This window comes from Rhinatrema bivittatum, chromosome 11 (genome assembly GCF_901001135.1).
Source record: "Rhinatrema bivittatum chromosome 11, aRhiBiv1.1, whole genome shotgun sequence".
Taxonomy (NCBI): Eukaryota; Metazoa; Chordata; class Amphibia; order Gymnophiona; family Rhinatrematidae; genus Rhinatrema; species Rhinatrema bivittatum.
In genome coordinates, this window is record NC_042625.1 from 75,112,075 (window position 1) to 75,126,033 (window position 13,959).

General features: G+C 45.6%; 2 protein-coding genes across 4 annotated transcripts in view; one reads left to right on the forward strand and one right to left on the reverse strand.

The window, feature by feature from the left end:
• Positions 1-2,930, forward strand: part of LOC115100814 (cytochrome P450 2A6-like) — a 67,994-nt gene extending 65,064 nt beyond the window's left edge. For all 3 annotated transcript variants that reach the window (XM_029619733.1, XM_029619732.1, XM_029619734.1), the window contains one exon: positions 2,177-2,930. In XM_029619733.1, coding sequence (XP_029475593.1) covers positions 2,177-2,358 — 182 coding nt within the window. In that variant the 3' untranslated portion in view covers positions 2,359-2,930. The remainder of the gene's footprint in view (positions 1-2,176) is intronic.
• Positions 1-6,367, reverse strand: part of LOC115100816 (cytochrome P450 2C23-like) — a 99,626-nt gene extending 93,259 nt beyond the window's left edge. The window contains exons 1-2 of the mRNA XM_029619739.1: positions 6,156-6,367; positions 4,052-4,481 (exon numbers count right to left, since the gene is read on the reverse strand). The gene's annotated coding sequence lies outside the window, so the exon portion shown is untranslated. The remainder of the gene's footprint in view (positions 1-4,051; positions 4,482-6,155) is intronic.
• Positions 6,368-13,959: the final 7,592 nt, after the last annotated feature.

Consider the following 13,959-nt stretch of genomic DNA (forward strand, 5'->3'; position numbering starts at 1 on the left):
ATGCCCAACTGTCTGGGGGGGAAAAACAAGCGGCCTTTCCACTGGGAAAAACGTGAGAAACAGGAGAACCTCTCCAGAGAGGCAGGCCAGCGCCCATGTTGCCACTCGCAGAAGCTCCTTCCAGTTGGCTGCACCATGAAACTGTTCATCTAACTCCCTATAAAACCCCATTCTTAAAGACTCAAGGAAACGGATCCCTTAACCAAGGATGATATAAAGGCCTTTACACGCTTAACACAATCTTTAAATCTAATGAGGGCAATATTCAAAGAGTTTGTCCGGCGTAACCTTTAAAGTTACGCCAACAAAACCTGAGATTTGAATAAGCCCCTCTGCTTCCTGGCAACTCATTCGTTACCCGCACAAAATGTAGCCAGGTGCAGAGGCAGCAGTGAGTGGGGGAGATCTTAGGGCGCAATTACACTTTGTTCAAGTCACTCTGGCCAGCTAAAAAGCTGTCTTACAACTAGCCAGACAATTCAGAGAAACACGAAAAAGAGCAGGCCAGCAGCACCCAATCCCTCTCCCTCTCTCTCTCGCACCTGCGAGACTAAAAAAAAAAAGCAAGGGGTCCAGTCGCACCAGATCCCCCCCCCCCCTCCCTCCAGCAGCTCTTCAGTTCCTCCCACCCCCCACACAGAACCCCCACAAGCCTGCACAAAGCCCTGCAGGAAAACCCTCACTTCTTCACACTGGGGGGCTGAATATTAAGTGCCAGTACAGCACTTAGAGGGGGGGAGGGGGGATCTGGCCAACTACCTTTGTTATGTAGGGGATCAGAGCACTGCTGGCCCCCTAATTTTCTTTAGCTGAGGGGGGGAGATTGGGCACTGCTGGACCCCCCCTCCCCCGGCTGTTTTTATCTTGCAGGGGAGGGCGATCGTGCTGCCACTGGCCTGCTATTTCTTTTCTTCAATATTCAGAACTTGCTTAGCAGCAAAATTGCCCAAAACACTTTACCTGGGCAACTTTATCCGAGTATATTCAGCAACACTTTTACCCGGACACACGCTGCTGAACATCTGATAGGAGTTACCTGAATAAAGTTATCAGGGTAACTTTGCCGCTCGTTGAGCGTTTGAATGTGGACCTCTACTTCACCATTAGTAAGAGCCTGGAGCTTCTTACAGTTGTAATCTGTGGGTGCCTCCATGAATTTCTCTCTACTAAAGCCAAGAAATCTGGGACACTTCCAAGCAGGCCTAGATTATTTTCTTCAGCCTCCTAGAAGCTTTCCGCGTGAGCAGAAGGCTGGGGTTGCAAGGCCTGTATTTTATCTTGAACAGTGCTGGGCAAACCTGGAACGCTAACGCCTGGGAGCTGAAAGCCCAGGACTGGCTTACTGCTCTCGAACTGGAGTTAAATGACAGCTACGCATCCATTTACAGCAACTGAGTTGATTGGAGTCTCATTATCTATAGCGAACATTTGTATACCCTTTTCACGTGTAAAATTAGTTTGCGCAATCTACATAAACCCCCTGAATTTGCAAAGAGGGCCCGACTGGTTTATCCACTTACAATCAGTGCTTATATTTCATGGGTCGGCCATTATTTTAATATTTGGAATATATATGAGAAATAGCTACCAAAACAGTCAAAACTCTTAATCATAAAGCATATGCGGAGAGATTTAAAGGTCTAAATATGTACAGTGTGGGGAAGGTGGGAGGGGGAGATTTTATACAGAGCAGGCAGGGCCTCTTTTAAAGGAAAGGAGGCTCTAGGTCTTAGGATTGAGGGTGAAACAGGGTAGACTAAAGAGTAATCTTAGGAAATACTTCTTTACAGAAGGGATGCTAGATGCATGCAACAGCCTCCCAGTGGAGGTGGTGGAGGCAAGATAACGATGAGAATTTGAGACAGCACGGGACAAGTACAGAGGATCTCCAAGGGAAAGGAAGGAATTGTAAAGCTGAACAGGAAGTGTGGATAGGTAGACAGAATGGACCGCATGGTCTTTATCTTAAGAGATAATTCATGCATTTTTTTTTTTATTTTTTTTTTAAAGAAATGCTACCACAGGAATTCTTGTCATTTGAAGGGGCACACTTGGGAATGTTCTCATAACAGGAATGACATCTATAGGAAATGATGAGACAGAAACTGCAAAATTGTAGGACTATTTGAAATATAATAAAACAATTAATTATTTTCCATGTTCTTTTGGTCTTTAGGGAAGCGTATCTGTATGGGAGAGGGCTTGGCCCGCATGGAGACTTTTCTGTTTTTGGTCTCCATCCTACAGCATTTTACCCTGAAATCCACCAGGCATCCTAAGGACATTGACATCAGCCCAGTAATATGCAACTTTTTTACCTACCCACGTGTCTATGAGCTTATGCTTATCCCTCGTTAAAAGGAAACACTGGGGATGGGGAAAATTCTGAATTTGGATCACGACTGTTCCTAATTTACCTTATAGACTGCATGGGAATGTCCTGTATTAATTGGATCAAAGAAGGGCCTTTTCCAGTGGTTGATGTTTGAACCCGCCTGCTGCTGGTCTAAGCTGAAAAGGCTCTGGTGGTTTGTCCCAGCTAACTTAATCACTACAGCTTTCACGTCTTATTGTATGCTCCTGTAACCCTTGGGCTGAGGTTCTCAAGCAGACTTCAAGGGCACTTTGTAGTTTCCTGGGTTTATAATCTGTCAATTAAATAATGTCCACGCTTTGTATACCTTCCATAAACTTACTAGTTTCCAGGATTCCCTATCAGGAGGTGGATGGGGGGAGAGGGATCTCTCCCAGACCCTGAGCATTGTTAATTACAACCCTTAATATTAACAGTAAAAAGCATGCTGGACTCAGGATGCATTTCCAACACAGTTTTACTGATAGTTGATTTTAAATTGAAGTAAATAACAATTGTTACTTGTTCAATACAGTCCGTTACATAATCGTCTTCCAATAAAATTTGTGATTCTGAATTCAAATGTCTTGAATCCATTTCTGTAATAATCACCCAAAATTATGAAACTTCTGGAAATACATTCACAACAGGAAAAAACTTAAACTCGTACACGTTATATATTATGGGGCAGATTTTCAAAGGGTAACCCCCGAAAAGCTACCCCAAGCTGCCCCTGCGCGCGCCAAGCCTATCTTGCATAGGCTCGGCGGCGCGCACTAGCCCCGGGATGCGTGTATGTCCCGGGGCTTTCAAAAGTGGGCAGATCAGGGGTGGGGCAGCAGTACGGGGGCGGTAACTTGCCGGCACACGCAAGTTACACCTGGCAGAGGCGTAACTCCATCAAATAAGGTGGAGGGGGGATTTAGGTAGGGCCGAGGGTGGGATCCAAAACAAAGTTCCCTCCAAGGCCGTTCCGATTTCAGAGCAGCCTTGCAGGGAACGGGGAAAGCCATCGAGACTCCCCTTGGGCTCGGCGTGCACAGGTGTGCACCCCCTTGCGCGCGCCGACCCTAGATTTTATAACATGCGCGCGGCTGCGCGTGCATGTTATAAAATTGGGCGTAGATTTGTGCGAGCCGGGTTACGAGCACAAATCTACACCTGCCCGCGCATACGTTTTAAAATTTGGCCCTATATAAAGGAATGTCATAAGCTGCACCCAGGCATTTAGAAAGAGAAAATAAGGATGAGAGCAGTTGTAATCATAGGTCCCATTTTTTTTACACAAAAATTTCCTTTTGAGGTGTTTCAGTGTCCCACAAACATAGGGATGGTAATTTTCAAACCAACACATGTGCACATTTGTGCACAAATGTTGGCCTGCGCCCAGATACGCGGTCATTTTATAATGTACACGTGCATGTGCGCTACGGTTATAAAACAACCTGGCGGGCGCACGCACATGTGCACCAAATTTTAAGCGGGCGCACGCATGTGCACGCAAATCTCACTTCGCCCACATAAATCGGGCATTTTAAAAGGGGCGCGCGCCGACCCCATTCCCAGTTCATCCCCGGTTTGCCCAGTTAAGAGGCAGGTCCTCCACACCCCTGGTTTTGATAGCCTTCAATCCCGCCAGTTAGCCCCCACCCAGAAAACCCTGCAGATCTGCTCAGTTTTCTTTAAAATTTAACTTACATGGCATCCAAGGCAGAAGTTATGTAGCAGGGGGATCTCGGCGGCACGCTGGGGGTCTCAGAAGTATTCACACACACACACATCTCAGGTTCATGCCCCGAAATGCCCAGACCTTTTGAAAACTTTCGGGACGTGCACACTGCAGGAGATGCGCGCTTTTAAAATCCGCTCGGCGCATGCGAGCCCAACATATTCGCTCAAGCCCTAATTAATGCGCGCGCCGGGCTTTCGAAATTCACCTCTCAAATAAAAATTTTCCAAAAATTCTCAAAATGTCTTCACTTGAAATAATCCTAAAAATGACATCTTCACACTGTGAGACTGCTGACGTGAATTCATGCCTCAAAGGACGGATTGCCTCAGGAGAATTGCTGGCATCCTCTGTCTCTGGACATCTTCCACTACTTTAATCAAATTTATGGCGCTGCATCTAAAGAGCGAAGGCAAATGGGCTAATTATATGTTTGTTTGTTTTTCAAAAAAGGTTAATGACTTTCTGCAACCAGTCTAATTGAGATACATAAACCAATCACATTGAATTATGGAAACTTAATCATAAAATTGCATAACCAATAGCGATGCTTCAAACATTGCCTACATCCTCAATGACATCAAAACTTAATTGTATTCTTGATTAAAATTTTGTTGCAGTCTGTGAATTTATTTGGTACCCTTAGAAAAAATGAAATCTTCAATGCCTATGCTAGACTACCAGAATTCAAATCTGATGTGCTCACTTTAAGACACTGTTTTTGTTTTATTTTACAGCTTTGGATGCTTCATTTTTTTCTGTACATCATAAAACTTTCTCCCAGAAAGCACATACTTTGCTTCTAAACAAATTGCAACTTTTGATATCCCATGAACATGTGACAAAGCCATTATGAACATTACATAACCAGAGTGCTGAGTGCTAAAATGAAACTGTGGGATTCTACTTTGTGTCTGAAATGTAAACTCTTTGAAGTAGTTTAACATGAGTTTCCTGCATGCTATCAGACAACAGATGCTGGGAAATACACTTAAAAGGCCATAAGAAGATCTGTCTCTCACAAACCCACACCCAGATCAGTTCCCCATGCAGCTGGTAGTTTACTCATGTGGGACATTGAGAAATCATTCTTAAACATTCCTATCCAAATTGAGAAATCATGATTCCACCTGCTATGCAGTCTCCCTGCCAGCAGAGGGCACCAGTGATCCTCGCGCACATCCACAACAGCCGCCCTCTTGCTGATCACATGACATGGCAGCTCCAGCCCTACCTTACCTGGCCTGTCCTGGACCTTCCTGACTTGTTCTATGTCCTTCTGGGCCTTCTAGGATCACCCAGCCAGCCTTCTGCCCTATTTGGGCTTTCTTATTTAGTGTTGCTTGTCCTGTCCTAGTCCAGTCCTTGTTTGTCCTGTCTAGTTCAGACTGGTATCCTATCCCTGCGTATATCCAGGTCCCAGCCTGTGCCTGTATCACCATGATGTTCTCCAGAAGGAAAGTCCTACTGGCCCCCAGAACCCAAGGGCTCAACCTGTGGGGGAAGGGGATGGTAAGGTAGAAGGCCATCTCTAGTCCTTCCTTGTTGTCCTGTGTTAATTCTGGGGGGGGGGAGATCCCAGATTCCAGATTCCAATCTGCCTGCCAGCCTGGTGAGTCCAGAAAAGATTTATATCATTCTGCTGTAGTCACCAATGACTATGTTCCAGCCTCAACACTGGAAGTCATCACCGCTGCTGCCCTTTATTATGTATGCCCTGGTTATCAAATTTGGAACCCACCAAACTTCCCATATTGTTTTAAATGTCATCTCCCTAACCCTGCCAAGTAGATATGAAAAGAGTGCAGGTTTGCCAAACTTCAGTTCACAGATACCTGGTTTGGCTGTGATTCATGGAAGAGGGGCTTCCTAGCTACAGACACCAGCCCAGCAAACCTCTGAAGTAGCTTCTGTATTTTAAAATGTTGCTACTTCTACTCCCAAGCTACAAACTCCAGAGTCTGTCAACATGAAATCTGAGGCTCAGGAAGTTCCCAGCCCAGCTCCCCTGAAAATCACAGCACATTCGGTCACAGTTAAAACCAACCAAAGCAAATTAAAACCAATACTTACCAACGTAAATCCTGTTTCAGAATCTAGTACATTCTCTGTCCTGGTGCCCCTATGTCAGTCTGCAGGAATTTGAAAGGCAAAGACTGCTGGTTTTTCAGCTTCTGTGACCTTACCTCAGCCAGGTACTTCCAGCACAAACTTAACAAGGTCTGTGTTAGTTCCCTGTGAGTCAGGTAAGTGTAATGGAAAGTTTTCTAATTTTGAAGCACCTTCTAGTTCACTTTGCTACTGGAACTGTAGCAAATGTCTGAGAGTTAACCCATTAATAGTTGTAAATTGTTTTAATTGTGACTCTTTTTACCCTGATTGGTGGAGATGTGAAAAATGCAGTTCTGGGAACATCCTCCCAAAACAAACCTGTCACCAGTGTCTGGATCCTAAACTTGCTGAAAGAATAGAGACTTGCAACACCCATTCAAAATAATCTTATAACATCTGTCCCAACTAAAGGTAATATACTTTGCCCACAAAGAAGAAGCAGCCTGCCCCAGCCCATGAAGAAAGAGAGAGAGGGGTGAGAGTTTAATGCCAGAGACTGTGTTGCCCACCACCGCCCCAGGGTCCAAGTTGTGCAGTTTTGTTCAGATTCTACTCCAGTTTGCCTAGATCTACTTTAAAGAAGTATCAAGTTGAGGCAGAGAAAACTTCTACAACATTCAAAGTTTACTTCAGCAATTGAAATTCCCTCCCTATACAATTGAACAGTGCTGAAGAAACCAGTTCTGTAGGGGCCTCAGAATCCATCTTCCAGATTGCAGAGCACAGCACAGCTTCTGAGATCATTAAGGCATCAGCTGAACCTAGTCCTTCCAAATCAGCTGCTAATCCTGCCTTGGGGAAAAACTGTTCTAGCCACAAAATGGGTAGCCTGTGCCTTTCTAGGTAAAGCAGCTTTGATTAAACCAGCTGCTTTTACCCCTAGCCCTATGGTGATTGCCACAGTCAAGCTGAAATTTACTAAGCCTATTCCACTGAGTCCACTTCAGGCTGCTGTTCCACCTCATCCAAACATTCAGACCAAACGTCTTCCATCGAATCCGCTCCAGCAGGAGCCCAGTCCATCTGATCCACTCCAGAGGGAGCTTGCTCCCACAGCTCCATCCCAGGGGGAGCCTGCTCCAGCAGCCCAGTGCCAGAGAGACACTGGCTCAGTACCTCAGATTTGGAGAGGCTCTGCCCTCCGTTGCCTCAGGTACAAAATTAGATTGTAAGCCCTATGGAGATAGGGAAATACCTATAGTATCTGAATGTAATCTGCTTTGACGTACACTTTCTAGTGCCGAAAAGCAGAATATAAAAATCTAAATAAATACATACTTCCTGGCCAGACACCTAATGTTTCTGCCTTTGCCTTGAACAATCAACCTACTGGCCACAGCCCCCCATGGCAAATGAGATCCAGGAGGAGGGAGGGTCTTAAAAGAGGGGAGTACTGTGAAGATTCTGACTCCTATGCAGCCTCCCTGTCAGCAGCGAGCCTCGCTCACAGCTGCTTTAGATGCCCTCTCGCTGATCACATGAGCCAGCAATTCTAGTCCTACTTAACCCAGCCTGTCCAGTCCTTCCTTGTCTCTTCATCAAGTCACCTCATCTCCTTGACCTGATCAGCCAAGCTTTTTTGCCTTGTGGCCTACCTAGGCCTCCTTACCTTGCTCTGTGGCCTCCCTGTCCTGCCTTGTGGCGTTTGAGCCTTCTAGGTTTGCCTAGCCAGCCTTGGCCCCTTTTTGAGCTTTCTTATGTACTGTTGCTTGTCTTATCCTTGTCTAGTTCACTGCTTGTTTCTCCTCTCTAGCCTATTCCTTGCCTTGTCTAGTTCAGTCCAGCCTATCTTGCCGCCAGGCCAGTCTGCCTTGCCTCTGCTTCGAGACTGGTAGAATTCAAGTGGGACTCTGCACTCCAGCTGTGCACCAAATATATTGGGAGATGATTTTCAAAATGATTTTACAGGCATATATATCCCTGTTTGTGAACAAAAAATAAGATTTGTGGATTTTGCAAAGAAAAGTGAAATGATTTTATACCTATTTTTCCCACACTGGCAGTAGGCATTCTGCGTGGAGGAGTTAGGATAGGGGAGAGTAACTGCATATCTTTTGATTTTTAAAATGTCAGGATCCCAGGGTGACCTCAGCTCTTGTCTATAGGTGTGACTGGGTGCACCTTAGTGTTCTCTTCAGTTCATGTTCTTGAACTGGCACTGCTGGTTCTCTACTAGCAGTGTCAGCTGTGTCCTGACTGGTTTAGCAAGGTCCAGCCCTTGCTAAACTGAGTATTTCAGCTCCACCTCAGGTTGGCTTCCCTGCTGGGTAATTAATTCTGATTCTGTTCCTGATTTTGAATCTTTTTCCTGATTATGTTGTTCCTATCCTGCCATGACTTCTCGTTCATAGCTATCTTTTCTTGCATTTTGGTTCATGTCCTGGTTTTGCTTTATTGCCTTGCATTTTGATGTAAAAGATTAGTGTCATTAAACTACCCTTATCCAGCCTTAAGTATAATTTACTCTCTGTTTTGCATGCATTCCCTACAGCATTCCGGGCATTCTCCGTGAAGTGGGTTGCTCATATTTTATCCTGGAGATTCCCTGTTAAAACTGTGCTGTGCTGCTTGAATATATCTGGCTATCTTAAAGTTAGCCAGATAAGTTATCCAGCTAAATCTGAATATCCAAGTTATCCAGATAGCTTGACTATTCCAATACCCTCCCCCCACCTGCTATTTAGCCAGATAATTAGTTATCTGACTACGTGGTGGTTGTTCAGCAGGGCCGGAGATTTCATCCACTGCTATATAGCTGGATAAGTCCTAACGTATCCAGCTAAGTAGCACTGAATATCGCCTTTATTGATTACTGCAATGCCCTCTATCAGGGCTGCTCTAAGATGTTAATTAGACAGCTATAGTTGGTACAAAACACAACTGCAAAACTGTTACTTGGGACTAAGAAATGGGGCCATGTTTTTCCACTATTAATGACGTTACATTGGTTGCCCGTGGTCTTTAGAGTAATGTTTAAGATTCTGACTTTCGTGTTCTGAGTTATTCGTATCAACCATCCACAATACTTGACAAACCTATTGATACTATATATAGTCCTGTGTGTTCTATATTCTTCATGTAACCCCACCCCCTTGGTGGGGTGCACTGAAAAAAGGGGGTCACACAGTTCCCAGGTCTGTCTGTTACTGTGCCAGACCTTTCTTTCACTGAAACATGCTTCATAGCAGCTCCTGGGCACGCCAGAGTTCATCCGGCAGTGGGGAGACAGAACGTGCTGGGACCCTGGGGCGGTGGTGGGCAACACAGTCTCTGGCATTAAACTCTCACCCCTCTCTCTCTTTCTTCATGGGCTGGGGCAGGCTGCTTCTTCTTTGTGGGCAAGAAAAACAGATCTCTGTGTTGACTGAGTGGCTTTAATGCCATCACTAAAAATAACCGAAACCCTTTGCCACTTATCGCAGAGTTATTCAATCACCTGCAGGGTGTGACAATTTACACCAAGCTGGACCTACAGGGTGGGTACAATCTCGTATGCATACATGAAGGAGATGAATGGAAAACAGCCTTTAATACAAGAGACGGCCACTATGAACATTTGATCATGGCATTCAGGTTTTGTAATGCCCTCACAGTATTCCAGAACATGTAAATGAAATTTTCCAAGACCTCCAGTACTCCCATGTAGTGGTGTACCTTGATGACATTTTCATATTCTCCTGCTCACTGAAGTAACACCGATAGCATGTCAAGCAAGAACTTCAGAGGTTGCAGGAGCTAAACTGGAAAAATGTACCTTTGAGTAGGAAGAGCTTCCCTTCTTGGGATATATCATCTCCAGGCAACATTGGTTTCCATAAGGACCCTGCCAAAGTGAAAGGCATCCTAGATTGACCCCAACCCATGGGACTTTGGGCGTCATCATCACTTTCTCTAGCCCTCATTCTCTCTCTGGAGAGTTCAAAGCATATTAGAGATAAAGGGGTGAATATTCAAAAGATAGTCAGCTATCTGTTAGTTGGATAGATAAATCACTGCTTAGCCAGATAGGTTTTATCCGTCTAAGTTTAGACCTGCTATTGAGCACATCTAACTTAGACCATAACATATCCGGCTAAGTCTGAATATTGCTACTTAGCCGGATAATTTATCCGACTAAGTAGCTCCACCCCGTTACACCCATTGCCCTACCACAAGTTATCTGGCTAGAAACTTACTTGGGTAAGTGACTTATCCTACTAAGTGGCAGCTACTGAACATAACCAGATATTCAGCTGCTGCTATTTAGCCAGAAAAGCCCTATTTATCCAGTTAAGTAGCTTTTGAATATCGATCTCACAGCTGGTGTACAGTTCAATGGGGCAAGGTCAGGTCTGTGCCATTTTGAAATGGCGCCAACTGGGCCGGGTGCAAGGAGGCACTCGGCCCCCTCCCCCACACAGGATCCCTTTAAAGTTTCAGGGGTGGGGTTCTGGAGGGGAGGGTGTCCAGAATCTTTTTTTGGGGGGGGGGGGGCTTGATCTATTGATTTGGTGGTTTGGGATGGGAGGGGGTTGAGGTTAGACTTCAGGGATGTTTGAGGTTTGACTGGGGGTGGCTGGTGGGGGGTTTGAGGTTGTGACTTGGATTGGGGGGGTATTGGGGGCCGGGGCTACATTTTACTTGTGCTTTGGGAAGGGGGGAGGGGAGGCCAGGGCCGTCGCCATGCAGTTCTGTTTTTATTTACTTTTCACATTTTGGGGGTGTTGGGGCCACCTCGACTGGCAGCCCGGAGTTGAGACGGGAGTCAGCAATGACCCCTGCTCAATGTCCCCGTTTGCAGCGATTTTCGTTTTTTTTTTTTTCTGCTGCCACTTTAAATGTGCGGAGGGAGCCTCAGGACCCGTATTAGGGTCACAGGCATCCCACCGCATATCTAACACATTTCAAATAGGTGTAGATATTTTATCGCAGCTGACCACCTTCTTGGTCGGCCATGGTAAAATATTTACATAAAATTGACTTAATAACCTTCTTTGCATGAATTTGCATTGTTCATGCATTTAAATCGCAGGCAAAGTAGGTAATTGTATAGGGGACTTTATCTGGGCAGGGAGATGCAAAATATCGCATATATTGCGCATTATGCACAATATAATGCATGATAGAGCACTAACACGGCTTGATGAATCACCCAGATAGACAGATAACTTATCCAGCTAAGTCTGAATATTGCTACTTAACTGGATAATTCATCCAGCTAAGCAGTGCCACCCCTGTACACCCATTGCCCATCCACAAGTTATCCGACTAAACACTTGGCCAGATAAGTGACTTATCCAGCTTAGTTGGATATTCAGTGGCTGCTACTTAACCAGATAAGTCCTATTTATCCAGCTAAGTAGCTTTTGAATATTGACCTCATCCCTGTTTGTACAGTAAAATGTAATAGTTCACACTGGCTAGTATAGTGGGGGTAGTGCAGCAAGGAGATGATATTGCTCCTGCATAATTCTCTGATGAGACCTCACTTGGAATGCTGTGCATAATTCTGGAGACTACACCTTCAAATAATATAATCTGGATGGAGTCAGACCAGAGAGTGCCTACTAAATGGTAGGGATGTGAATCGTTTTAGGACGATTAAAATTATCGTCCGATAATTTTAATATCGTCTTAAACCGTTATGGAACACAATACAATAGAGATTCTAACGATTTATCGTTATAAATCGTTAGAATCGGGAGCCGGCACACTAAAACCCCCTAAAACCCACCCCCGACCCTTTAAATTAAATCCCCCACCCTCCCGAACCCCCCCCCAAATGACTTAAATAACCTGCGGGTCCAGCAGCGGTCCGGAACGGGCTCCTGCTACTGAATCTTGTTGTCTTCAGCCGGCGCCATTTTCCAAAATGGCGCCGAAAAATGGCGGCGGCCATAGACGAACACGATTGGACGGCAGGAGGTCCTTCCGGACCCCCGCTGGACTTTTGGCAAGTCTTGTGGGGGTCAGGAGGCCCCCCCCCAAGCTGGCCAAAAGTTCCTGGAGGTCCAGCGGGGGTCAGGGAGCGATTTCCCGCCGCGAATCGTTTTTGTACGGAAAATGGCGCCGGCAGGAGATCGACTGCAGGAGGTCGTTCAGCGAGGCGCCGGAACCCTCGCTGAACGACCTCCTGCAGTCGATCTCCTGCCGGCGCCATTTTCCGTACGGCCGGCGCCATTTTCCGTACGAAAACGATTCGCGGCGGGAAATCGCTCCCTGACCCCCGCTGGACCTCCAGGAACTTTTGGCCAACTTGGGGGGGGCCTCCTGACCCCCACAAGACTTGCCAAAAGTCCAGCGGGGGTCCGGAAGGACCTCCTGCCGTCCAATCGTGTTCGTCTATGGCCGCCGCCATTTTTCGGCGCCATTTTGGAAAATGGCGCCAGCTGAAGACAACAAGATTCAGTAGCAGGAGCCCGTTCCGGACCGCTGCCGTTCCGGACTGCCGCTGGACCCGCAGGTTATTTAAGTCATTTGGGGGGGGGTTCGGGAGGGTGGGGGATTTAATTTAAAGGGTCGGGGGTGGGTTTTAGGGGGTTTTAATGTGCCGGTTTTGCGATTTTACGTTTTTTCGATTTTTTACGATTTTTCACGATATTTTACCCCCCCAAACGGCAACAATACGATTCCCTCCCCCTCCCAGCCGAAATCGATCGTTAAGACGATCGAGGACACGATTCACATCTCTACTAAATGGTCAATGGTCTTCATTATGAAGCATATGGACACGGCCTTAAAGATATAAACATGCATACCCTAGAGGAAAGGCAAGATATAGGAGATATGAGAGAGACATTTAAATACCTCCAATATTTCAATGACCCGAAGGCAGGCCTCTTTCAATGGAAAGGAGACTCTGGAATGGGAGGGCTCAAGGGATGAGGGTAGAAGGGTAGATTTAGGAGTAATCTAAAGAAATATTCCTGTACAGAGAGGATAGTGGTTGCATGGAACAGCCTCCCAGGGGAGGTGGTGGAGAGAAGCACAGTATTTGAATTATAGAAAGCATGAGATAAGCACAGAAGATCTCTAAAGGAGTAGCAAGGATTATATAACAGAATAGTTGGTATAGATGGGCAGGTGCTATGGTCTTTTTCTGCTATCATGTTTCTGTGCTTTACCTTTGTAATACATACGTGGTACTTACATTTGTAATAATGTGAAATTTCACAGTATTCAAATAAAATTAGAAATTTTGCTGGCGTGTTTAATTATGCATATTCTTACAGGATGAAACAAGTTTGGGAGCAGCCAGTTTCACAAGAGCTATAATGCTAACCCTCAGTAGGCTAATAAACATTTAAACATGAAAAATATTGCGGCTACCACTACCTCTTTTGAAAACAGTGTCTAAGGAAAGGAACCTTGCTGAGTCTTGGAAACATGCATTTCCATTTAACTTCTCAAGGGGCATGAGACTGAGGCTTCTGCAGTTCTATGCACAACTGAATCCTTGCTCACGTGACACTGTCACTCATCTGCGAGTCGTTCAATGGCTGCCCCTGTGACATACGGACTAAGTGGCCAGACCCCCACAATGCGATGGCTCTTAGTAGCCCAACACAGAAAAGATGGTGCAGGAGACAATGGTAACAAATGGAGGGGAAGAAGGTCTGAAATGGGCGGACATTTGGGGTGAAGGTTGTTAAAACCATCCCCTCTTGGAATTTGTGATTCAGAGTAGGCCAGGAACATGGGGGAAAATGTAGAGTGGTGGTAATTTAATAAGGACAATTTCAATCTAAATTTCAATCATTGGGAGCAGAAGATAATTTTGCTAGCA